Source organism: Rhinolophus sinicus, linkage group LG15 (assembly GCF_036562045.2).
Source record: "Rhinolophus sinicus isolate RSC01 linkage group LG15, ASM3656204v1, whole genome shotgun sequence".
Classification (NCBI taxonomy): Eukaryota; Metazoa; Chordata; class Mammalia; order Chiroptera; family Rhinolophidae; genus Rhinolophus; species Rhinolophus sinicus.
In genome coordinates, this window is record NC_133764.1 from 11565362 (window position 1) to 11587802 (window position 22441).

Below are 22441 nucleotides of genomic sequence, written 5' to 3' on the forward strand. Positions count from 1 at the left end.
ATCCCCAGGAGGGGCTACCTTCCCTCACCCTGCTCTTCCCTAGGAAGCCTTGGACTTTCCTGCCCAAGCCTGAGATGGCTCCTGCTAGGAATTTCAGGAGGAGGCGGAATGTCGGGGACATACTCTAAAAGGAGACATTTCTTCCCATTAGCGCTGGCCATCGACACATCAGTCGGCCCTTCTGTGTTTCCCTGAGCTCCCTAAAATCTCAGTTGTCTTTATTCTTTCCTGTCAACAATAATAAAAAGCCTGGAGGTGAGGGAGGGGAGGCAGGGAATCCTGGGAAAGGTCTCCTGTCCAGAGGGAGCTGGTCAAGAAAGCAGCTTGTCTTGCATAGAAGATGCAGACAGAGGCAAGGTCCTCCCTCCTCAGCCTCCTTCCCCAGCTCCATCTGAGGATGGAAAAGGGATCTTTCACTCCCTGCTCTAACTTTCAAACTGTAGGAAGTCCAAGCCAGAGAGGCTGGACTAGAACATAAGTGTCTCTCACTCGTCTGTCTCTTGAATGTTTTAGGGGAGGAGACCCTTCATCTTTCTCAAGCACAGTGCTTGGAAATCCAGGCTCGGTAGTTTTTCTATAGCCCACTGCCTCCTTCTATGACCAACCCATAAATTGAAGTGTCTAACCACGATGAGGGTACTTTTTAAGACAGAAAACAGGCAGAAGGTGTGGCCTCTCCCAGAATCAAGCCCTGCCTAGCACGGACCCAGATCCCTCCATGCCCATCTCTCTGTCCGCAGGGTCGGCATGTCAAGACTGGGCAGCTGGCTGCCATCAAGGTCATGGATGTCACGGAGGTAGGGAGTGTCCTGGGGCGGAGGGAGGGTCAGAACACAGAGAAGAGGGCTCATGTCCTCGCATTCACCTAGGATGAAGAGGAAGAGATTAAACAGGAGATCAACATGTTGAAAAAATACTCTCACCACCGCAATATTGCCACCTACTATGGAGCCTTCATCAAGAAGAGCCCCCCTGGAAATGACGACCAGCTCTGGGTAAGTGCCTGCTGGCCTGCCCCCCTGAGCCTCCTTGCCCTTCCCTGTTTCCAGGCTGCTTGTTAGGAACTCAGCATCAGTGCTTAGAGTCTCCTCTCGCCTGCCCTCCTTCAGTCTACACAGCCTCTCCTGTGTCTGGATTGAGGAACCTCCAGACCCACACAGACCACCCCCACACTTCACAGCCGCTTGTTCCTCTGGGCGTTTTGATGGCAGGGATTTTGGGGTTTGCCCCCACCTTTGCCCTGACCAGTATCTTACCCCGTGTCCAGCAGGCACTTCGCAAGTAGGGAGCAATGTAATACTAGCAAGGGCTGGGAGACCACAGGGAGGTTGGTCCAGCAGTTCTCCTGCCTTGGCACAGCTCTTGGGAAAGCACCAGACCAAAACATCTGTGGGAGGCAGTGGGGCCTGGACCCCTTTTGGCAGTGCACAGCCCTTCTGGATGATTGTTCTAACCAGAGCTTGCTGTAGCTCTTTTGGCCTCCCCCACATTCCCTCCTGACCCAGAGCATTCCTAGGTCATTACCTTCCTACCTGGGCACCGGTGCCAGCTGATTCCTCACCCTACCCTTCTCTGGTGCTCAGCCAGTCCCACGGACAGCAGCAGGGAACATGGCAGTGGCGATGGCTTGGGGTGGGGGTAGGGGTTGGAGCTCATGCCAGGTCTCCACTCCCAGCAGTTGCCAGATGAGTACTTATTGAGCACCTTGTGTGTACCCTGCACAGATAAGCATAAGTGATGGTCTCTGCCTCCTAGGCACTTAGTCTTTTTGAACTATCTCTTACACAAGTAAAGGTGACTAACATGTCATGTAGGTTTACCTACCAACTGTGTAGTGAGAGATCCTTGAGGACCGGAAGCCAGGCACTAGTGACCAGGCGCCCCTTCCTGGACCTGTTGGGCTTTGTCCTCCCACTGTGGTCTGCTGTCCATAGGAAAGCCCGGATGTAGGCTTTTTGCATATGCAAATTACTTTTATTGCATATGCAAATATCCATGTCCTCTAACCATTTTCTGTATTGGGTGTGGCTTTCAGAAAACATACAGTGAAAACATTTGGACAGGCATGCTGATTCCCAGGGGGACTTCCCATTTAGCACCTGCCTCTGGGTCTCTGGTTCTTCTCTAGAGGTGCCACAGGGAGCTCTCATCTCCCTGCCTTGGCGCTGTCACTGTTTGCAGGGTTTCTCCAGGTGCTACCAGCTTCCCTCCTGCAGCTCCCCGGTGGACCCCATGCACTGTTTTGTCTCTAGCAGACCTAGAGCGTTGCTGATTCTAGCCCCTTTCTTGTCTCTGTCAGAGGGGGAAAACCTTTTCTGTAAAGGGGCAGATAGTAAATATTTGGGGCTTTGTGGGTCATACTGTCTGTCACAACGACTCAGCTCAGCCATTGTACCATGAAAGTAGTCGTAGACAATACAGAAGTGAATGGGCATCACTGTACCCCCCAAAAACCTTTATTTAGAACACTAAAATTTGAATTTCATGTGGTTCTTTTCTTTTTCCCCCCAGCCATTTAAAAATTTAAAAACCACGCTTAGCTCACTGACCATAGTTTGCCAACCCTGCTCCAAAGCAGTAGTTCTTAATCATTTTGGGGGTTTGGGTCCCAGTGAGGATCTGATGAGAACGTTGGATTTCCCCAAGGAAAATGCACATCACAGTCTGCAATTTCTGGGATTCCTTGGGCTCCTACTCTGGACCCAGACCATCTCCCCAGACCCACCTTCCCTGTCTTTTCCGACTGTATTTCCTTCCCCTTTTTCTCTTAATCTCAGGAAATTCTGTGGCCTTTGTGACGGGGTCACGTGGCCCCTGCCCTCCAGCTCGTACCAATTTGGGCCCCAAGGCCTCTGGTTCTCCTCCAGGGGAGGGAAGGGGAAGAAGGCCTTGCCTGACTGACGCTTTTCCTTCTGGTGCTCCCTGGGACCATAGCTGGTGATGGAGTTCTGCGGTGCTGGTTCTGTGACAGACCTGGTAAAGAACACAAAAGGGAACACCCTGAAGGAGGACTGCATCGCCTACATCTGCAGGGAGATTCTCCGGGTGAGCAGCAGGCCCCCCCTCGCCTCCTGGGCCACCCCTGCTGGAGCGTCTCCCTGGGCATGGACCCTCCCTGCACTGATGGGGGTGGGGTGGAGACAGGGTCCCGACCTTGGGGAATCTCAAACTGTTGGAGACAAGCACCTCTGTTTCCAAGCTCCGCCACTCCTCCACTTGCAACCCTCAGCTGCTGGGCCTTCCTGGGAGCCAGCACCCTGAGGAAGTCCCCCCGGGAAAGGTCAGCCTGTACATGGGCCCGTGGTGGAGAGGAGCAGCTCCTGCAGCCCGGCCCCGTCAAGACTGATGACCTCCCCTCCCCTCATCCCCATCCACGTCCTGCTTTCCCACCACCTCCAACACCAAAGCTAATTTTCCCCCTTCTCCGCCCCAGGGTCTGGCCCATCTCCACGCCCACAAGGTGATCCACCGAGACATCAAGGGGCAGAACGTGCTGCTGACGGAGAATGCCGAGGTCAAGCTAGGTGCGCTGATTCCTTTTAGGCAGACGGGGCCCTCTCACCCCCAGGACAGAATGAGAGGCCCCTTGTCCCCTCTGGTGGCTTAATTCCCACTCCCTGTAGGCTGGGAGGCAAGCTTGCTTCTCCCTTTCCCATTTCCTCCTCTGGGATGCCCTGCCTCCTGCTGAAAATCACTCAAGAATTTTTTCCCCTGCTGTTTGTTATGTCCCAGGTGCTGTGCAGGTCCCTCTGGGTAGATGAGATTTTTTGACCTGGGATGTTGTCCTTTGGTCCTTTCACCTTGGTTTTCCCCCGAGATATAGGAAGACTAGGTCAGGTTCTTCAGGATGTTGATGGGATGGAAGAGGTGCCGGGGAGTGTCTGGTCTGGGTAAGGCAAGGACCTCAGCTGCCTGCGACGCGCTCATGCTGGGTCTGAGATGAGGGGAGCATACGTGATGCTCTCTTATGACACCCTCCCTCCATGTCTTCCCAGTGGATTTTGGGGTGAGTGCTCAGCTGGACCGCACAGTGGGCAGGCGGAACACTTTCATTGGGACCCCCTACTGGATGGCCCCGGAGGTCATCGCCTGTGATGAGAACCCTGATGCCACCTATGATTACAGGGTATGGACCAGAAAGTATGGAGCATGGAGGCAGTCAAGGGCAAGAAGTGAGATGAGGGTGATGGGTACATTGAAAATATTGGGGGCTTGAGCAGTTTGGACAAAACGAAGGTCTAATGACGTGTTAGCTTAGACGTGAGGGGTTGGGGACCATTTTGTGGCAAGGAAAGTATGAATGGGGATATTGGGCGAGTTGGGGGATAGTACAGGGTTAGAAGAGAGGGGCCTCAGGAAGGGATGTGGAAGTGAACCAGGAAGTGGTCCTGAAGAGACCTGGGATGGTAAGTGAAGAGAGTTGTCGGGAACATTCATTCACCTGTCCCTTCCTCTCTCTCCTCCATAGAGTGACATTTGGTCTCTAGGAATCACAGCCATTGAGATGGCAGAGGGAGCCCCCCGTAAGTACAGTGTGTGAGAGAGAAGGGAGGGCCCAGAAAGTGGCTATTGGGAGGAGGGGGGCTCGGGAGGTCGTGGTGAGAAGGGCTTTGAGGCTCTCAGCAGGCAAAGGGCCTGATGGTATCTCTTCCATGTCCCAGCTCTGTGCGACATGCACCCCATGCGAGCCCTCTTCCTCATCCCTCGGAACCCGCCACCCCGGCTCAAGTCCAAGAAATGGTAGGTCTTTTGGGTTTGGTGTCTAGGAAGGTCTCTGGACAAGGCCACCCCTGTCTTAACCCTCTGTGTTCAGGCTTGGATCTGCCTGATCATAGAAGAGGTTTTGGGAGGGGGTGGCACTGCACTGGGGGCGCTTGTTAGGATGTGAAGACAGGAGGGAAATAAAGTTGTATTTTGAAGGAATCTTCTCCCCTCTTCCTACTCTGACCCCCCCTTCCAAGGGGGCCCTCCCAGCTGAGCCACTGTCATTTCCAGGTCTAAGAAGTTCATCGACTTCATTGACACGTGTCTCATCAAGACTTACCTGAGCCGCCCACCAACGGAGCAGCTGCTGAAGTTTCCCTTCATCCGCGACCAGCCCACAGAGCGGCAGGTCCGCATTCAGCTCAAGGACCACATCGACCGATCCCGGAAGAAGCGAGGCGAGAAAGGTCAGTGTGAGGAGGAAGGGGGCTGGTCTCAAGACACATTGCAGCCCCTGCTCCTCTTCAGCAGCCCGTGCTCTTCCTGGCTCCTCTTCAGGCTCCCCACCCAGGCCTCAGCTCTCCCTGGCCAAAGGGATCTCCTTTTCCGAAATTCCGGTCCCAGAGGGGTTTTTCTCTCACTTCCATCCAAGTCAGCCTTCCAAACGAGTGTGGCCCTTTTACATCCTTACGAACGCTTCCTGTTGAGTGCATGCATATGTCAGTGTATGCACACATTCCACCACATCGCAGCTGCTGTAGGCTCTAATCTGCATCTCTTTCCAGGCCCAACCTGGGACCCACTGTCACCCCATTGCTCCAAGGAAGTGGGCGGGGACCCAGGTGCACGCTCATCCGCACAGACCTTATTGGTTGTCCCCATCTAAGGTTTCCCTAGCCCAGGGTGGGGTCTGGGGCGCTGGGTGAAGAAACAGCAGTGCTCTCCCCCCTGCAGAGGAGACAGAATATGAGTACAGCGGCAGCGAAGAGGAAGATGACAGCCATGGAGAAGAAGGAGAGCCGAGGTGGGCTTGGCAGGTGGAGGTTGGGGGCACATCAGGGGTCCTTGGCTTGGGGACTCTCAGTCTGGGGGTGGTGGGCACAGAGTTAGAGACCCTAAAACAGTCTGAACATTGAGAAAAAATGGACCAGATGAATGAGCAAGAGGTGGGGAGAAGGTGATTCAGGGCCGCAGGCTGAGATGTTACAGGAGGACAGGGCTCAAAACTGGGCAGGGGTCGGGCCGTCCTCCTGGCCACCTGGGAGTTACCTGAGGTAGACCGTCTGGTCCAGGTAAAGCGCCCACTCAGGTGACTCCCCAGGCAGGCTCCCCAGGCATGGGAGAGGGAAGTGGCTCGGTTCTGAAACCAGCCTCCTGTTGCGCTTCGCCACCCCACCCAGCTCCATCATGAACGTGCCTGGCGAGTCCACACTACGCCGGGAATTTCTGCGGCTCCAGCAGGAGAATAAGAGCAACTCAGAGGCTTTAAAGCAGCAGCAGCAGCTGCAGCAGCAGCAGCAGCGCGACCCTGAGGCCCACATCAAACACCTCCTGCACCAGCGGCAGCGCCGCATTGAGGAGCAGAAGGAAGAGCGGCGGCGCGTGGAAGAGGTGGGGGAGGGGCTGCCATGGGCGGGGCCTCGGGCAGCCTGTGTTGGGGGCGCGGAGCCGGCAGGGCCTTCTGATCTCTTTCATTCACACGTGGGGGAAGGCTCTGTCCTGTTAGAAGCCGGGCCCCCAGCCACGCTGTGCCCCCACCAGCTCTGTGGATTCTTGGCATGATTGTGCCGTCAGCATCCCTTCAGAACAGAGCTACTTCTGAAAAGCCATACCGGTTCCCCACGGACAAGACCGTCCCTGTCCTTGTTTCTACATATAAACCTCCACTCCGGGTTTGTCAGCCCCACTGACCTTAAATCTCCAGGAGCGAGGGGTCTGTACAAATACTTCAGGCCTCTGGGCATCTGACTGTCAAGCAGCCATCTGGTCTGAACATGAAAAAGCTCCTTCTAAAGACCCTCCTTTAATTTTAGTTGTTTTGGCTTAGATTTGCTGGAAAGTACTGTCTTGTCAGTTGGGCTAGTTGGAGGTGGGTGGGAGAAACTCAGTTTAATAGAGAATCTTAGTTTTTAAATAGCTGCACTTTTTTAACACAATTTAAAAAATACACATATCTGTATGCATATGTATTTAAATGTATTTATTTTGCAGGGGAGCATGGTGGGAAAGGAAAGGTTTGGTTTAAAAAATGATTTAAATGAGATTTTTGTTGAAACAATTACGTGATTTCAAAGTTCATGGAGAGCTGGACCCAACAAAAAAATGATCTGAGTAATGGAAGCATCTGTTCTATCCACATACTGCTTCCCAAAGCAGGCCCCTATTTTTGTTGGACAAACTCTAATTTGCAAGAAAGCTTCCCACAAGAGAACCTAGTGCAGATTTCTTTTAGTAAATGTTGTTTTCAGGTAGTTAGTTGAGTAACAGAAAATCATGTCTACCAGGGTGTTTCCTGGAGCCAGATCCATGTAGAAATAAGCAACAGAGAAATTCCCCCAACTGTAATGGCCCTTTAGGGGCTTGCGCTTTTTTCTTTTTCTGTATCTTTTCCTTTTTCTTTCTTTTTTTCCCCTTTCCCTTTCTGTTTTTCTGAATATGAAAGAAGACACTTTTGAAGACTGACCCTCCTTTTGCTTTTGTTTCGGCTTAGATTTGCTGGAAAGTAGTCTTGTCAGTTGACTAATTGAAGGTGGGTGGGAGGAATTCATTTTAATAGAGAGCTCTTTCTTTTTCTTTGGGCAGACCCTTGGTCTGAAAGATTGTGAAAGTGCAACGTGAGCTATTGATGTTTGCCAAGGAACTGGTGAAATCCCTCTTCTCTAGGTTGCGCTTCTGTGCATGAATCCCTGCTGCCCTCTTGTGGCCAAAGGCTATCGTTGCAGCACACTATTTAGACTTACAGGCAGAGGTTGATTTGAGAGGCCAGAAATGTGTCGTGTAGGGTTTGTTGTTACTGCTTCTTTGGTTCGTCGGTTGGTTGGTTTGGTGGCGGAGTGGATAGGAGAAGATATTATCCAATTCGGTCCACTCCAGTGGCAGTAGTCAGCCTCTCAGCCTCTCTGGTCCCAAGCCCACAGCTACTTTAGACGAGCACTTTTTCCCAAGCCCGGACACTCCTGTGGAGGGGTAGGTAGGTTTGTCAGAACAAGCCGAAGCCATTCTCTTGCCGTCATTCCTTAAGACCACACCTTTCTTCACCCACAGCAACAGCGGCGGGAACGGGAGCAGCGGAAGCTGCAGGAGAAGGAGCAGCGGCGGCTGGAGGACATGCAAGTTCTGCGGAGGGAGGAGGAGAGGCGGCAGGCGGAGCGCGAGCAGGTACAGCGCCCCCAGCGCACGCCGCACTCACCCTTTCCGCCCCCGCCTCCCTGCCCGCTCCTGCTGCCTGGCCCCCTGCTCCCCAATACCCTTTCCCCCTTCTTTCCCTACCCCTAGATTCCCCCTATCTTTTCCAGCTTCACTCTTTCTCTCTGTTTTCTCCCACCCTTCAACCCCAACCCTGGCTCCCTGCCCTCCTGTCTCTGTGCCTTCATTCCCCATCTCTTTACCCACTCCTGCCTCCTTGCCCCTGCACCTTCCCTCATGGGTCCTCCACCCTCGCTTCCTCTTCATTCCCTGCCCTCTATGGGGCTCATCCCATCCCTGTCCTCTCTACTGCTCTCCCCTGCTCGCCTCCTCATCCTCACCCCATTGATCCCTTCTTCCTCCAACTCCTTTGCCGCCGCTGCCCCTCCTCCGCCTCTCTTTCCCTGCCCTTTGCCCCCCACCCGCCCCCCGCCCCCCAGGAATATATTCGTCACAGGCTAGAGGAGGAGCAGCGACAGCTCGAGATCCTTCAGCAACAGCTGCTCCAGGAACAGGCCCTACTGCTGGTAACGGGGTCCCCCAGCTTTCTCTGGGAAGATTCGTACTCAGAGCTTCTCTGCCGGAATGGGATGGGAACACTTCAAGGGAAGGGACTCTCCTAAGCGTCAAGGGAAGACATCTCTTCTCTAGGCAGTTGGAGAAAAGAAAGGGCATGCCGACTCTTAACTTCCAGGGCCACCCCCTGCTGAGCCCTCTCTCCCTACCCTTGGGCCCAGGAATACAAGCGGAAACAGCTGGAGGAGCAGCGGCAGTCAGAGCGTCTGCAGAGGCAGCTGCAGCAGGAGCACGCCTACCTCAAGTCCTTGCAGCAGCAGCAGCAGCAACAGCAGCTTCAGAAACAGCAGCAGCAGCAGCAGCAGCAGCAAATCCTGCCTGGGGACAGGAAGCCCCTGTACCATTATGGTCGGGGCATGAATCCTGCTGACAAACCAGCCTGGGCCCGAGAGGTACTCACTGCCTCCTTTGCCGCCTAAGACACCATCCTCCCAGTTCCACTGCCTGAGGCCTGGGAGCTGCAAGAAGCAGTCCTGAGAAGGGGAGAGGGGCACGCAGCACAGGCCTGAGGGCTGGTGCGGTGGGGCAGGTGGGGACCTAAATTTGAGAACAGGGAAGCAAAAGCTGGCCTGCTTGGCATCCTGTCGTATCACAGGTAGAAGAGAGAACGAGGATGAACAAGCAGCAGAACTCTCCCTTGGCCAAGACCAAGCCAAGCAGCACAGGGCCTGAGCCCCCCATCCCCCAGGCCTCCCCTGGACCCCCAGGACCACTTTCCCAAACTCCTCCTATGCAGAGGCCGGTGGAGCCCCAGGAGGGACCACACAAGGTGAGTCTCTCCCCATTCCTGTCGTAACACACAGAAGTAGAGAGCTTTAGCGCAGATACACACGTGCGCACGCACACAGTCGTACATACACACTCTTAGCCAGGGGTCATAAACCTCAGGATACATGTGCAGAGATGTCACCTGTTTGCTGCTGTATGTCTGTTCCTATGTCTTACCTGTTCTTGGACTCTAGGAGCCCCTTTCATTCGATGGATAATTGGAAACCAGAGGCTTTACTTACCCCTTCCTCCCAGCCCAGGCCCCAGCTCACTGGTGGGGATGTGCACAGAGCGGGCAGCCCACCCTCCCTGGTCTCTCCCGCAGAGCCTGGTGGCACACCGGGTCCCACTGAAGCCATATGCAGCGCCTGTACCCCGATCCCAGTCCCTGCAGGACCAGCCCACCCGAAACCTGGCTGCCTTCCCAGCTTCCCATGACCCCGACCCTGCCGTCCCCACACCCACTGCCACGCCCAGTGCCCGAGGAGCTGTCATCCGCCAGAATTCAGACCCCACCTCCGAAGGGCCTGGCCCCAGCCCGAACCCCCCAGCCTGGGTCCGGCCAGATAATGAGGCCCCACCCAAGGTAAGGATAGCCCTGTGGACCCGGAAAGAGCAGAGAAATACAGTTGATCCTTGAACAATGTGGGGGTTAGGGGCACTCATCCCCTGCACAGTCAAAAATCTGTGTATAACTTTCGACTCCTCAAAAACTTAATTACTAATAGCTTACTGTTGACTGGAAGCCTTACCGATAACATAGACAGTCAACTAACACATATTTTATGTTACACGTATTTTACATACTGTATCTTTACAGTAAAGTAAGCTAGAGAAAAGGAAATGTTATTAAGAAAATCATGAGGAAGAGAAAATACATTTATAGTACTGTACGTGTTTCTTGAAAAAACTCCGCGTATAAATGGAGCAGTTCAAACCTGAGTTGTTCGAGGGTTAACTGTGGTAAGAGAGGAATTGGAGCAGCAAGGTGGACATGGGTTCAGGGTTGGAAGGAAAGAGAAGGGAAGGCCATGGCCCCTGTCCCGCAGGGGTTGCCCTAACGTCTTGTGACTCCTGAGTGTCACGGTGATGCCTGTGGTGAGTGTGGGGGTGGAAGAATGCCCAGGGTTTTGGACTTTCTGGGTTAGAATCCCAGCACTACCATTTCCCAGATTCATAACCCTGGACAGATGGCTTAGCTTCCCGGACCTCAGTTTACTTCTCCGTAAAAACCTGGGGAGTCCCTTTCAGAGCCTTGGAGTGGATAAAATGTTTGTGGAGGGCCCAGCAGTGCCCGCCAACCATACAGACTCCTCTTTCTTCTCCTCTCAGGTGCCTCAGAGGACCTCATCTATTGCCACTGCCCTTAACACCAGTGGGGCCGGAGGGTCCCGGCCAGCTCAGGCTGTCCGTGCCAGGTAACACCTGGGTGGAGTTGGGCAGCAGCCTAGGGAGCAGGGCCGGGGGCAGAGGGGATTTTGCCAGGTTACCCACTTAGGGGTGGGCAAGCCCCAACCCAGTCAGCTTAGCCCCCTCCCTGCCCCTGCCCCCGGCACCCCTGTGCTCCCTCCACAGACCTCGCAGCAACTCCGCCTGGCAAATCTATCTGCAAAGGCGGGCAGAGCGGGGGACCCCCAAGCCTCCAGGGCCCCCTGCTCAGCCCCCTGGCCCGCCCAACGCCTGTAGGTAATGGAGTTGTCCCCCCACTCACTCCCACCCTCACTTCTGCCACCTGCCTCCCCTGGTGATGGCTCTTTGGGTGCAGCTCAGCCCCCCAGGGAGGGGAGAACCTTGTCTTCCTGACCTTGCCTCTGCGTTCCCACAGCAACCCTGACCTCAGGAGGAGCGACCCTGGCTGGGAGCACTCAGACAGCGTCCTCCCCGTCTCTCACGGGCACCTCCCCCAGGCCGGCTCACTGGAGCGGAACCGTGTGGGAGGTAAGTGAGCTGGGCCTGGCGGCCTGCTCTGTCAGGGTGGGCCCTGCCCTGGGCAGCTTGGGACTGAGACAGCCTTGGAGGTGGGTGGGGACTGGGCTGGGCGTGGAACATGTCACCGAGCTCGGGGGTTCAGGCCCGAGAGGGTCAGCCCAGGATGGCTTGAGGCCATCCCTTGTCCAGGTGTCAGTGACCTCCCTTCTCCCATCCTGCCACATCCAGCCTCCTCCAAACTGGACAGCTCCCCAGTGCTCTCCCCTGGGAACAAAGCCAAGCCTGATGACCACCGCTCACGGCCAGGCCGGCCCGCAGTAAGTCTTCGGGTGGCAGCTGTAGCCCTGACTTCTCCTGGTCTGGGGCTTTGGGGGGCTGGCTGGGGAGCCTGTTGAGCCTGGGTGCCAGGGGTGGGGCCTTCGTTAATCTGTGTGAGAGGGGCTGTGGGGTAACAAGATGCACTTCTCAGTTACTAACCTTTCTTAACCTCTCTCCTGCCGTCTCCTGGCTGCCCTTCTTCCCCTGTGGCCCCTCCCAGAGCTATAAGCGAGCCATTGGTGAGGTTAGTGAGAAGGGGCCTGCTTGCCAGAGCCCCTCTGTTACCCTGCCTCTTCTCCTCTGGCATCCTTTGTTCTACCGCCCTCTCCCCTCCCTTGCTCATGCAGCTCCTCCCCTGCAGGATTTTGTGTTGCTGAAAGAGCGGACCCTGGATGAGGCCCCCCGGCCCCCCAAGAAGGCCATGGACTACTCATCGTCCAGTGAGGAGGTGGAAAGCAGTGAGGATGATGAGGAGGAAAGCAATGGTGAACCATCAGAGGGGAGCAGAGATACCCCTGGGACCCGGTATGGGGGCACGCTGGGGCACTCCCACGTTGGAGGTACCCAAAGAGAAGGGTTGCAGGTGTGGGGGGGGCTCTCAGGGAAAGTGGTTCCCCTTTTCCCGAGTGGGGGACCCTGGCTGTCAGTGCTGCTCAGTTCTTCCCTTCCTTCTCTAAAGAATGGGGTACAAGGACTAGTGTCCCCGTCTCTCTCCCACAGCCCTGTCAGTGAGGGTTGGGCCTGTTGGGTTCCTCTGTTCAGCCAGCCTTCCCCTAGTGCTGGGCATGGAACACCCAGCAGTGGGGAAAAGGCTGCTCAGTGAGTGCTGAGTGCATTGTGTTTTGCATAGAGACGGAAACCGCCAGGGCTAGGCATCCTGCTCTCACCCGCTCCAGTGGCACTTCGGTGGCAGGCAGGGCCTGGAGGGCTCATGACCTTCCTCTCTCCCATAGCAGCGATGGGGACACAGACAGTGTCAGCACCATGGTGGTCCATGATGTGGAAGAGATAGCCGGGACCCAGACCCCCTACGGGGGTGGCACCATGGTGGTCCAGCGTGTGAGTAGACACCTCATTCTTCTCAGCGCCTACTCTGTACCCTCTTTGGCCCCAGCACTGGCCCTTCCCTCTGTTGCTTTAGACTCCTGAGGAGGAACGATGCGTGCTGCATTCTGACAGCAATGGTTATACGAACCTGCCAGATGTGGTCCAGCCCAGCCACTCGCCAACTGAGAGCAGCAAAGGTCAAAGCCCCCCCTCAAAGGATGGAGGCAGCGATGTAAGTGGGTGCAGGCAGCTCCACAGGGCCAGGGGAGAGTCCAGGGGTGCTTGGGGGCACTCCGGTGGCTGGGCGGAGCACCTGGGAGCTAGCTGGCCAGGGATCTTGGGGGACTGGGGACCTGGGAACAATAGCAGGGGGAGAGCCACAGGATGAGGTTCGTGCTTGCCTGACTACTGCCCCTCCCTCCACAGTACCAGTCTCGTGGGCTGGTAAAGGCTCCTGGCAAGAGCTCATTTACGATGTTTGTCGACTTAGGGATCTACCAGCCTGGAGGCAGTGGGGACACCATCCCCATCACAGGTGAGGATGGGAGAACAGGTCTGCCCTGAGTCCTTGAGAGAGGCACAGGTGAGCCTCTGATGACATGGCTTCACGAAGCAGTCACAGCTTCCTTTTGACCTGAGCACCTGCCCGGGCACAGAGGCAATAAGGGCTTCTGAGGCTGCTTTGACCCAGTGCTCAGAGCAGCCCAGGGCCCTGCATGACAGAACAAGGCCTTTGCCAGGCCTTGTAGCTGTTTCAACTCCTCTGTGCACCTCCTCCATTCTCCAGTCTTTCCGTTTCCTTCTGAGTATTCGGAGGAGCCAAGACCAAGTGGAAGGGTGGGTTGAGCAGAGACACGGTAAGGGAGCAGCAGCCCACCTCCCTTCCCTCTCTCCCCGGCAGCCCTAGTGGGTGGAGAGGGCAGTCGGCTGGATCAGCTACAGTATGATGTGCGGAAAGGCTCTGTGGTCAACGTGAACCCCACCAACACCCGGGCCCACAGTGAAACCCCTGAGATTCGGAAGTACAAGAAGCGATTCAATTCCGAGATCCTGTGTGCAGCCCTTTGGGGTAAGCCAGGGCCAGGAAGGAAAAGAGGGATCTGGTGTGTCCCTGTGCTCCTGGTCAGGTGAGGGCCTGGCTCTGCCTCTGATCTGCCCAAGGGCTCCTCTTGTAGGCGTCAACCTGCTGGTGGGCACAGAGAATGGGCTGATGTTGCTGGATCGAAGTGGGCAGGGCAAGGTATACGGACTCATTGGGCGGCGACGTTTCCAGCAAATGGATGTGCTGGAAGGACTCAACTTGCTCATCACCATCTCAGGTGTGTGTGTGGAGTACAGGGGCGGGGGCAGGGCTGGGAGGAGGGGGCTCAGCTCCTCCGCTCTCTCTCACCATCTTCAGCCTGGGCGGAGGGCAACCTTGGTCCAGGAGCCAGAAGGTGGGGCCACACTTTCTCACCCCTTGTGGTACGCAGAAAAGGATGGCGGGAGGCAGAATCTGGACCTCCAATGAGGGAGTTTGTGTGTGTGTGTGTGTGTCTGTCCATCCTCACCACTCAGGGAAAAGGAACAAACTGCGGGTGTATTACCTGTCCTGGCTCCGGAACAAGATTCTGCACAATGACCCGGAAGTGGAGAAGAAGCAGGGCTGGACCACTGTGGGGGACATGGAGGGCTGCGGGCACTACCGCGTTGGTGAGGAGGTCACAACAGAGTGGCCGGGGCACATTTATTTATGAGAAGAGAGAAACGGGGGTCTGGGCTTAACGTCCTTGAAGACAGAGTCTTGGGGCCTGGGGTTGGGGTGTAGTGAGAGACCTGTGGGAGGGGGCCGGCAGCCCAAGAAGGGGAGTCCTAGCGTCCCTCTTCTTCCCTCCCCCGCCCCTCAGTGAAATATGAACGCATAAAGTTCTTGGTCATTGCCCTGAAGAACTCCGTGGAGGTGTATGCCTGGGCCCCCAAGCCCTACCACAAATTCATGGCCTTCAAGGTAATCCCTGCCTCAGACCCCGCACTGTTCTAAGGTCTGACTCCTCCGCCTGTGTTCCTGAGCCCTTCTCTCCTCCACAGTCCTTCGCCGACCTGCCTCACCGCCCTTTGCTGGTTGACCTGACAGTAGAGGAGGGACAGCGGCTCAAGGTCATCTACGGCTCCAGTGCCGGCTTCCATGCTGTGGATGTCGACTCGGGCAACAGTTATGACATCTACATCCCTGTGCACGTAAGTGCGGCGGGGCTGCGGGCAGACCGGGACCGCCAGTCGGGGCCCCAGACGCAGGGCCTCCAGCCCACCTTCTCCTCCCCAGATCCAGAGTCAGATCACACCCCACGCCATCATCTTCCTCCCCAACACTGATGGCATGGAGATGCTGCTGTGTTACGAGGACGAGGGTGTGTACGTCAACACGTACGGGCGGATCATCAAGGATGTGGTGCTGCAGTGGGGAGAGATGCCCACCTCTGTGGGTGAGTGCCCGCCCGAAGCTGTGGGTCCCGAGCTGGGCCAGGAGTGGGGCTTGTCTGGAGCCCACTCACTGCCCCTCCACTCCCTTCTCCCCCAGCCTACATCTGCTCCAACCAGATAATGGGCTGGGGCGAAAAAGCCATTGAGATCCGCTCCGTGGAGACGGGCCACCTGGATGGGGTCTTCATGCACAAACGAGCTCAGAGGCTCAAATTCCTGTGTGAGCGGAATGACAAGGTGGGAGCTCCTTGCCCCCTGGAAGGGGCCCAGGCTCCTGCATTGGGCTGGCTTCCACAACCCTAGGTCCCTGCCAAGCAGGGGACAATTGGGGGAGTCTTTCTGTGGCCCTCGGGGAACACAACATGCAGTCACAGCCTGCCCTTCCCTCGCCTTCAGTTCCTGAGAACTCTCCAGGGTTCTTCACCCTAAAAGTCTGCTAGCTACTCTCTTCCCCAAGCATTTTCTGCCCTTCAGAGAAGATGGGGCACACTCTGAGAGACTAAATTCTGCAGTTTTCCCTCTCCCCATTAATTGAGCCCCCTCCCATGTCCCCCATTCCTCAGTGACTTCTTCTCTGTCCCCACCCAGGTGTTCTTTGCCTCAGTCCGCTCTGGGGGCAGCAGCCAAGTTTACTTCATGACTCTGAACCGTAACTGCATCATGAACTGGTGACGGGCCCTGGGCTGGGGCTGTTCCACATGGACCCAGCTCTCCCCCCACAGCCAGACTTCCCAGGCCGCCCTTCTTTCCCCTCCCTGGGCTTTTGCTTTTACTGGTTTGATTCACTGGAGCCTGCTGGGAACGTGACCTCTGACCCCTGATGCTTTTGTGATCACGTGACCATCTTCTTCCCCAATATGTTCTCTCCCCAAAACTGTGCCTGTCCCAACTTCTGGGGAGAGGCACAGCTTTCCCTTACCAGGAATTGAGTGGGCCTAGCCCCAACCCCCTTTTTCTCCACTTAAGAGGAGAGTGCTTGGGGCTTGGACCTGGTACCCCACTGCTGCTGACTGGGCAGGGCCCTGGGCCCCTTTATTTGCACGTCAGGGGAGCCGGCTCCCCCCTTGAATGTACCAGACCCTGGGGGGGGTCACTGGGCCCTAGGTTTTGGGGGGGGTCACAAGCCACTCCAGGGGCAGGGACCATTTCCTCATTTTCTGAAAGCACTTTAATGATTCCCCTCCCCCCAAACCCCAGGGAATGGAGGGGGGACCCCCGCCAGCCAAAACATTTCTCCCCTTTCCAATTCCCATCTCTTTTAGCCTCTGCCCTTCCCTGGTGGATGGAGGGAACAGGGAGCTCTGACCCCCCACACCCCCTTGCTTGCATCTGTATATAGTGTGAGCAGCAAGTAGCCCTGTCCCCTCCCTGCCCCTACCCCTCAATGTAGTGGCCTTGGATATCCCGTTTGTTAATAAAGACAATTCAACCAGCTTCCATCCTTTCAGGCCCCATTTTATTCTGTTTCCTTTCACAGTCCTGGATACTAGCCAGGGCAAGCCAGCAGAGTTGGGATGAAGGGGCTGGAGGTGGGGGGGGGGGGTCTGCAATGAATGAGTCTGGGGGCCGGGAGATGGGCAGAGCTCCGTCAAGAAAACCTAGAAGAAACAACTGAAGGAGGTCCAGCACACCCTCAGCTTTAAACCTGTGCACCTGTGGAGGACCTGTACTGAGGGCATTTGGTTTCTGCTCACTCCAGCAGGGCCAGGCCAGAGGGACCTGGCTTCCTGGCTCCAGAACTCCCTAAGTGCTAGTCCTGCCAAGGGGTCTCCTGTGTGGCTATCAAATAGAGTTGGAAGCTCATAGGGCTGGGGCCTGAGCAAAACTGAGAAATAAAGGCTGAATCAAGGGTGGTCCTTGCTTTGCAGAGGCTTGGCCCCCAAGAGCCTGCATGAGCCATCTGCCCTCTTTCTGATCCCTGTGCGGTGGTTAGACCTACACGCTTGTGCACACACTTGTTTACAAACTACTGCTTTATTATCGGCAGTGGGAAAGGATCTAATATAGCAGGGGCAGCAGCTTGTTTTCAAAACCTACTTCCTCGTGGAATAGGTGGAAAGTTTAAAATGTGGCCACGGGCGCCGGTCTACATACACGGCGGGTAGGGCAGCTCGGGCACTTGGTTTAAGTAGCCCCCGAGGAAGATGAGAATGGAGCCCACACTGAAGAGCACCAGAGCGGCCCAGAAGCAGATGTTGTCAAGGGCCTTCCCCATGCGCAGCCAGTCGGACACCTCCTGGGGAAGGGGAGGGCACACGCTGAGTCTAAAGGCTGCAGAGAACCTGGGGCACAAGAGCTAGTGGGGGGCCTCTGCAGCACCCCACCCCGCCTCTGGCTCTAGCCCCACCTCGTCAGTGGCCTCCTGGTCTCGCGTGCTCTCGGCCACGAAGTTTATGGCATCCACACAGCAGCGGATTTCGGGGGCGGCGGCACCCAGGCTCTGGCAGAGGGCAGCTGCGGGGGGAAGGGCAACCCCGGGGGTGATTAGGAGTCTCTCCCGCAGCGGGCGCCCGGGTTGGCCTGCCCAGGCCACTCTGCTCACCAGTCCAGGTCCCGTGCCGATGCCTCTGTCCCTCAAACACCAGCTCACTCCGCGGCTTTTTCAGTATCAGCTCCTCCGCACGGAGCAGTATACCCACCGACGACGCCCGTCTAGGGGGCGAGGTGGCGCGAGGGGTGTCGGGGGGAGCGCCCGAGCCCAGCAGCCGCGGCAACAAATCCAACAAGACCTGGGGGCGCGGGCGAGGCGGGGCGGGGGTCAGCTCGAAGCCTCGCCTCCCATCCCGGAGCCGCCCACCCGGCGCTTACGTGGCGCAGTCGCGGGGACGTGGCGTGGGTGGCCGGCGTCCGTAAAGACACGTTGAGGACGATGACGCAATTCATAACAATAAGCGTGGCAACCACCATGACGAAAATGAGGTACCTGAGGAGCCCGGAGTGCGTGGTATCATAGCCTCCCCACGACCCCGCAGCCACAGAGGGCGCCGCTCGTCCTCTCACCTCACAAACACACCTTTCCGTAGGGGGTGGAGGCCCTCCCTTCAGCTGCTCCTCCTTTGCGGGGACATAACGCGTGTCCCGGTCCTTCAACCCCTCCTACCACCCTTGGCAGCCAGGAAAGGGACTCCCAGCTCCCTGGAAACTGTTGTGGGTCTACCCCTTCCACAGCTCTACGGAGGTGAGGCGATGCCAGTGGCCTCGCCCAAGAGTGGCACCTAGAGACCCTCTGGGAAGGTCTCCAGCACCCCCCACACACACCATGACCTCTGTCCTACGAACCAGTGGCTCCACTGCCCCTACTGCTTCTCCAGGTGGCCCTCCAGCCCCCCTTTCTATCTTCCCTGGAACTCGCGGTGGCCGCAGCTCATGAGTATCTGGAGCAGAGGTTCAGAGAACTGAAGTCCCTGGAGCCTCGGGAGCCAAAGAAACCTCCCGCCCCGAAACCCACCCTGGGGCTGGTGCTAAGAGAAGTCGCAGCCAGCGTCTTAAACTTCGGCCCACCTAGTTAGAGGTGGGAGGCGCTGGAGGGTGGAGGAGAGGCGGGGAAGAGGGATGGGGGCCTCCGCATCCTCACTAACCCTGTACTCCCGCTGCACGTCTCAGTTCTGGGGCTGCAGCAGGAGGTGCGCCGACTAGACGGCGACAACGGCAGCCCCGGCCCGGCCCAGGCCCCAGACGTCGGGGATCCGGGTGGAGGACTGGCTCGGGTAGCCCAGGCCGTGGGGCAGGGGGCTCTGCAAACCCGGGCTGCGGCGGGCGCGAGCGCCCGGCTCCTGCTCCAGGGTACGTGGCTATGTCTGTGTGGACGGGATCTGCAAGGGTCCGCCTCATTTCTGCAGCAATGCCGATGCCAGCTGAGCCTCGAAGCCCCCGGGGAACCGGTGAGTTTGGGATGGGGGTGAGTTGGGAGCCAGAAGAGGCGCGACTGGGGAGGCAGGCACTGAGCCGGCCCGCCCCCAACAGAGATACCCTAGAGACCTCAAGGTGGCGTCCAGCAACAATGCTGAGGACGGGGAACTAGGGAATCCATCGCCATCCTAGCCCCACACGCGTTCAAATAAAGCCCAGGCAGAGACCAAACCGCTTAAGCTACTCCCAGTATCATTTGGTTTTGGCCCCGTCCCCGCCGCGCCCTTTGTCAGTTTGACGGCTCCGCCTTTCGCGTTAGCCAGGACCCCGTGTGGGCCCCTCGGGGACCCGCTGTGCCCTCACCTGCCCAGCAGCGGCACGCTCAGAGACGTCTCTGGGATTTTCTGGGCAATCAGGAACAAGAAGACAGTCTGGGCGAGCAGGACGTTGATGGAGACGGTGCATTTCTGTCCGCCAGCTGGAGGAGGTGAGAGCAGTGAGAGCAGCCCCTACCCCTCACGAGCAATCCCGGGTTTAGGGTTGGGGTGACTCCTCACCCTGCGCTGGTAGGAAGTACGCAAGCAGCACCAGGCCTGAGATGAGCACGCAGGGCACAATGATGTTAATGACGTAGAAGAGCGGCTTCCGGCGAATGATGAGCGTATAGATGACGTCAGTGTCCCCTGGACCATCAGGGGAGACACCGTCGTGGCGACGGATCACACCGGGGCAAAAGTCAATGGCCCACTCGCCGTTCTCTGCAGGACAGATGGCATGGTCAGCCCGCTCTCAGGGGGATGGGGTGCCCTGCTCTGCTCTGCGGCCCCACAACTTGACGGCGGGAACCTGTAACTCCCGGCTGAGGAGAGGATGCAACTGTCTGGACCAGCGTGGGTGGGGCAGATGGTCTAGACTGCTTGGGACATGGGTCATCGGCATGAGGGCAATTCGGAAAGAAAGGGGCATTCCCGGCGAGGGTACAAAACGACTGCGAGGAAGTAGGACTAGTCCAACAATCGAGAATGATTTTAGGAAAGGGGCACGTTAAAGTATGGTTGCCAAAGTCAATCCCCAGTATTGATGGTCTGGGGCAGCCCCATTCTGGACTCCCCTCTCTGGATTCCATCTAGAGGCCGGTTTTTTTCGGAGCAGGAAGGGGCCTCACCAGTATAGGCCTCGGTGTCGATATCGATCTTGTTAATGGTCTTGCCATCATCGTCCACAGCAAAGACGAACGCCACCTCTTCGGCGTTGTACGTCTGAGAGCTGCGGAGCCAGGGCCGGGGCCCCCACCCCAGAAGATCAGACCCAGCCTTTGCCTCAGGCCCTACCCTGTAAGGTGGGATCTAGCGGGGTAATAGCGCTCCAGCCTATTACCAGACCACCCTTGTTTCCATGCGTACTTCTAACTCAGCAGGCGGCCCCACCCAATTCCAGTGTCTGGCTCCGCCTCCAGCACAAAGCCCCGCCCCCAAGCTAGAGTTCCCCCATATAGCCCCGCCCCCTCCCATAATCCCATAATCGTCCGGGCCTCTGAATAAATCTTCCCACCGGAAAACGAGCGAGCAGTTCTGCCAGTCGAAGGGGAAGTAGGTAACTTCCACGGCGCAGGTGCTGCGGTAGATAGCCGGGGGTAACCAAGACACAGAGCCACCCTCGTAGACCAGCACGTTGGCGTCGTAGGCCACGCCGAACTGGCCGTCAATACTGTGGGCTCGGGGATACCCAGCGTTTGCGAAGGTCCGTGGCTCCCCGCCCTCCAAGCAACCCTCCCCCCCCCCCCCCGCCCCAGTCAGGTCCAGCCCAGCACCCCCAGGCCTCGGTTTCCTTCCAGCCTGACGTCCGCCCGGTCCTCACTTGTTTTCCAGCACAATCTCTGGTAGCCACACGAGTTGTGCAGGAACCCGTAGGGTTTGTATGCCCCCAAAGTCGTCCTTGCTGTAGTTGAGTCGGTAATCCTGCCAATCCTAAAGTAGGGACGGAAGGTTCTGTGCCCTTCATCTCCCACCTGGTGCCCGCCAGGAGTTTGGGAGAAAGGGGTCCCCTGAACAAGACCTCTCACACTGTTCCCCACATTTCACTCACGATTCCAATCCAGACGCTGGTGGTGAGGGTCTCCTCTTTCTCATTCTGTGGAGAGATTAGTATGACGGTAGTGGATTTCCAGGGCCAGAAGTGAACTTTAGGACAGAGCTCAGCGGCTGGGGCCGGAAGGGAAATTTTAGGCTCAGTGGTGGTGCTTGGGATGGAAGTGGGGTATCTTACCAGTGAGATGAGGTTGGTCAGGGTGACCTTGAGACTGATGGTGACAGTATCCTCAGGCCCCCTCACTGGCCGGAGTCCTGGGTCATAGTTGTCAAAGAGATGGTGATAAAGACGCAACTCCTCATTCTTCCCCTCACTTCCTCCTGGGGATGGGGTCAAGCAGTAGAGTCACTAGAGATGAAGAGGCTGGGGGGGTCTCTCCTCTGTCCCCTCTGGGTCTGTGCAGGGCTCTGCTCCTCTGTGTATCTGTCTCTGACGTATTTTTCCGTGTGTGTCTTCCAAATCAGTGATATTGTGCCTGGCGACCAAATACTGCATCCTAGTCTACATCTTGTTTTTGTCTTGTCCCGTCCCTTTATGTTCGTATCTCTATGTGTCCGACCACTCCCCGAACCTCTGTCCATACCGAGGAGCTGCAAGAGGAACAGGACGCTGAGCAGAGCTCCTGCCATCCTGCTGTCTGGTCCTCAGGGTTATTCTGAGCTTTGGCAGGCTTGGGGTGGGGCAGGCCAGGGTGCTGAGTGAGGGGGAGGAGGGTGTTAGTTCCGGGCTGGGTTAGGGGACTGTCACCTAATCCTTTTCCCACCCCTATTGCAGCCAGGGACATCTTGGCTGCTTCCAGAGGCAGCTGCCCCATCCCAGCATCCTTTGCCTGGTCTTCTGCCAGCTCCCCAGCCACAGACATGATCCTCTCATGACGAGCGGGTTCGATTCAAGAGCACCTGGGAGAACAAAACTGGCAGCGGGAGATGGGAGGTCCTGCTTTCAACATGCACCAGTGTCCTTTGCGTAAGCTTCCCTCTGCAGGTGACATCCCTTGCCTCCCGTATTCACCCATGTGGAACATTACCACTAGCCCCAGCCTGGCCAAGGTCACACTGATGCAGTTTCTGCTGGTAGAATGTTGCAAAAGCAAAGTGTCTATCAGATCTGGTAACGAGACAGGTAGTCACAGGGGATTAATCTAGAGTAAAAGACTCCACGGGGCAAAGGAGACGCTGCAATATAAGGTCCACCTCTCACAAGCCATCTATGTCTACCCATCGTCAGCCCCTCTGGGGCACCTGCCAGACAGGCAAGTTTCTCTTTGCAGCTCCCTGCTGCCCCCTGGTGGCCACAT

At 56.9% G+C, this 22441-nt stretch overlaps 3 protein-coding genes across 21 annotated transcripts in view; 2 read left to right on the plus strand and 1 right to left on the minus strand.

Annotated features, from left to right (window-relative positions):
* The window catches only part of MINK1 (misshapen like kinase 1), a 50702-nt gene extending 34058 nt beyond the window's left edge, over positions 1-16644 (plus strand). The window contains exons 3-34 of one of the 17 annotated variants that reach the window (XM_019715107.2): positions 741-797; positions 870-995; positions 2935-3045; positions 3434-3524; positions 3996-4126; positions 4469-4523; positions 4662-4740; positions 4996-5171; positions 5659-5728; positions 6105-6315; positions 7969-8082; positions 8550-8636; positions 8847-9077; positions 9281-9454; positions 9779-10039; positions 10786-10871; positions 11029-11139; positions 11279-11391; positions 11611-11699; positions 11921-11944; positions 12062-12225; positions 12654-12759; positions 12842-12979; positions 13174-13282; positions 13649-13816; positions 13923-14066; positions 14305-14439; positions 14634-14734; positions 14815-14964; positions 15050-15209; positions 15305-15444; positions 15796-16644. In XM_019715107.2, the coding sequence (XP_019570666.2) occupies positions 741-797; positions 870-995; positions 2935-3045; positions 3434-3524; positions 3996-4126; positions 4469-4523; positions 4662-4740; positions 4996-5171; positions 5659-5728; positions 6105-6315; positions 7969-8082; positions 8550-8636; positions 8847-9077; positions 9281-9454; positions 9779-10039; positions 10786-10871; positions 11029-11139; positions 11279-11391; positions 11611-11699; positions 11921-11944; positions 12062-12225; positions 12654-12759; positions 12842-12979; positions 13174-13282; positions 13649-13816; positions 13923-14066; positions 14305-14439; positions 14634-14734; positions 14815-14964; positions 15050-15209; positions 15305-15444; positions 15796-15879 (3996 nt within the window). In that variant the 3' untranslated portion in view covers positions 15880-16644. The remainder of the gene's footprint in view (positions 1-740; positions 798-869; positions 996-2934; positions 3046-3433; positions 3525-3995; positions 4127-4468; positions 4524-4661; positions 4741-4995; positions 5172-5658; positions 5729-6104; positions 6316-7968; positions 8083-8549; positions 8637-8846; positions 9078-9280; positions 9455-9778; positions 10040-10785; positions 10872-11028; positions 11140-11278; positions 11392-11610; positions 11700-11920; positions 11945-12061; positions 12226-12653; positions 12760-12841; positions 12980-13173; positions 13283-13648; positions 13817-13922; positions 14067-14304; positions 14440-14633; positions 14735-14814; positions 14965-15049; positions 15210-15304; positions 15445-15795) is intronic. The other 16 variants (XM_019715108.2, XM_074320917.1, XM_074320919.1 and 13 more) reach the window with 16 other exon arrangements.
* A 2-nt stretch (positions 16645-16646) lies between these two features.
* CHRNE (cholinergic receptor nicotinic epsilon subunit) lies at positions 16647-21829 on the minus strand. Of its 3 annotated transcripts, XM_019715116.2 has the most exons (12): positions 21728-21829; positions 21322-21464; positions 21142-21186; positions 20914-21023; positions 20608-20763; positions 20222-20322; positions 19614-19814; positions 19420-19534; positions 18016-18130; positions 17750-17936; positions 17555-17661; positions 16647-17443 (listed from the first exon to the last, which is right to left on the minus strand). In XM_019715116.2, exons 1-12 carry the CDS (start codon positions 21771-21773, stop codon positions 17294-17296), a joined length of 1476 nt encoding a protein of 491 aa, XP_019570675.2. In that variant the 5' UTR covers positions 21774-21829; the 3' UTR covers positions 16647-17293. The 3 variants fall into 3 exon arrangements, with proteins under 3 accessions (XP_019570675.2, XP_074177029.1, XP_074177028.1); XM_074320928.1 differs by lacking the exon at positions 20608-20763 and having other exon boundaries at positions 17161-17443; XM_074320927.1 differs by having other exon boundaries at positions 17161-17443; positions 21142-21464.
* On the plus strand, positions 18142-19246 carry LG15H17orf107 (linkage group 15 C17orf107 homolog; the record flags this gene model as incomplete). The annotated part of the gene is given in 4 exon segments (XM_074320342.1): positions 18142-18350; positions 18352-18385; positions 18519-18711; positions 18796-19246. Coding segments are annotated over 4 exon segments (750 nt in total), but the record flags the coding sequence as incomplete, so codon positions are not given.
* Positions 21830-22441: the final 612 nt, after the last annotated feature.

What these genes read in the sequence shown, in the direction of transcription:
- CHRNE (XM_074320927.1), bottom strand. Translation starts at nt 21,773, where the DNA reads ATGGCAGGAGCTCTGCTCAGCGTCCTGTTCCTCTTGCAGCTCCTCG. An exon ending in AACTGCTCGCTCGTTTTCCG is followed by an intron (nt 20,323 to 20,607) that starts GTGGGAAGATTT and finishes CTGGCTCCGCAG; the next exon opens with CTCTCAGACGTACAACGCCG. An exon ending in CGTCCCCGCGACTGCGCCAC is followed by an intron (nt 17,937 to 18,015) that starts GTAAGCGCCGGG and finishes CCGCGCCCCCAG; the next exon opens with GTCTTGTTGGATTTGTTGCC.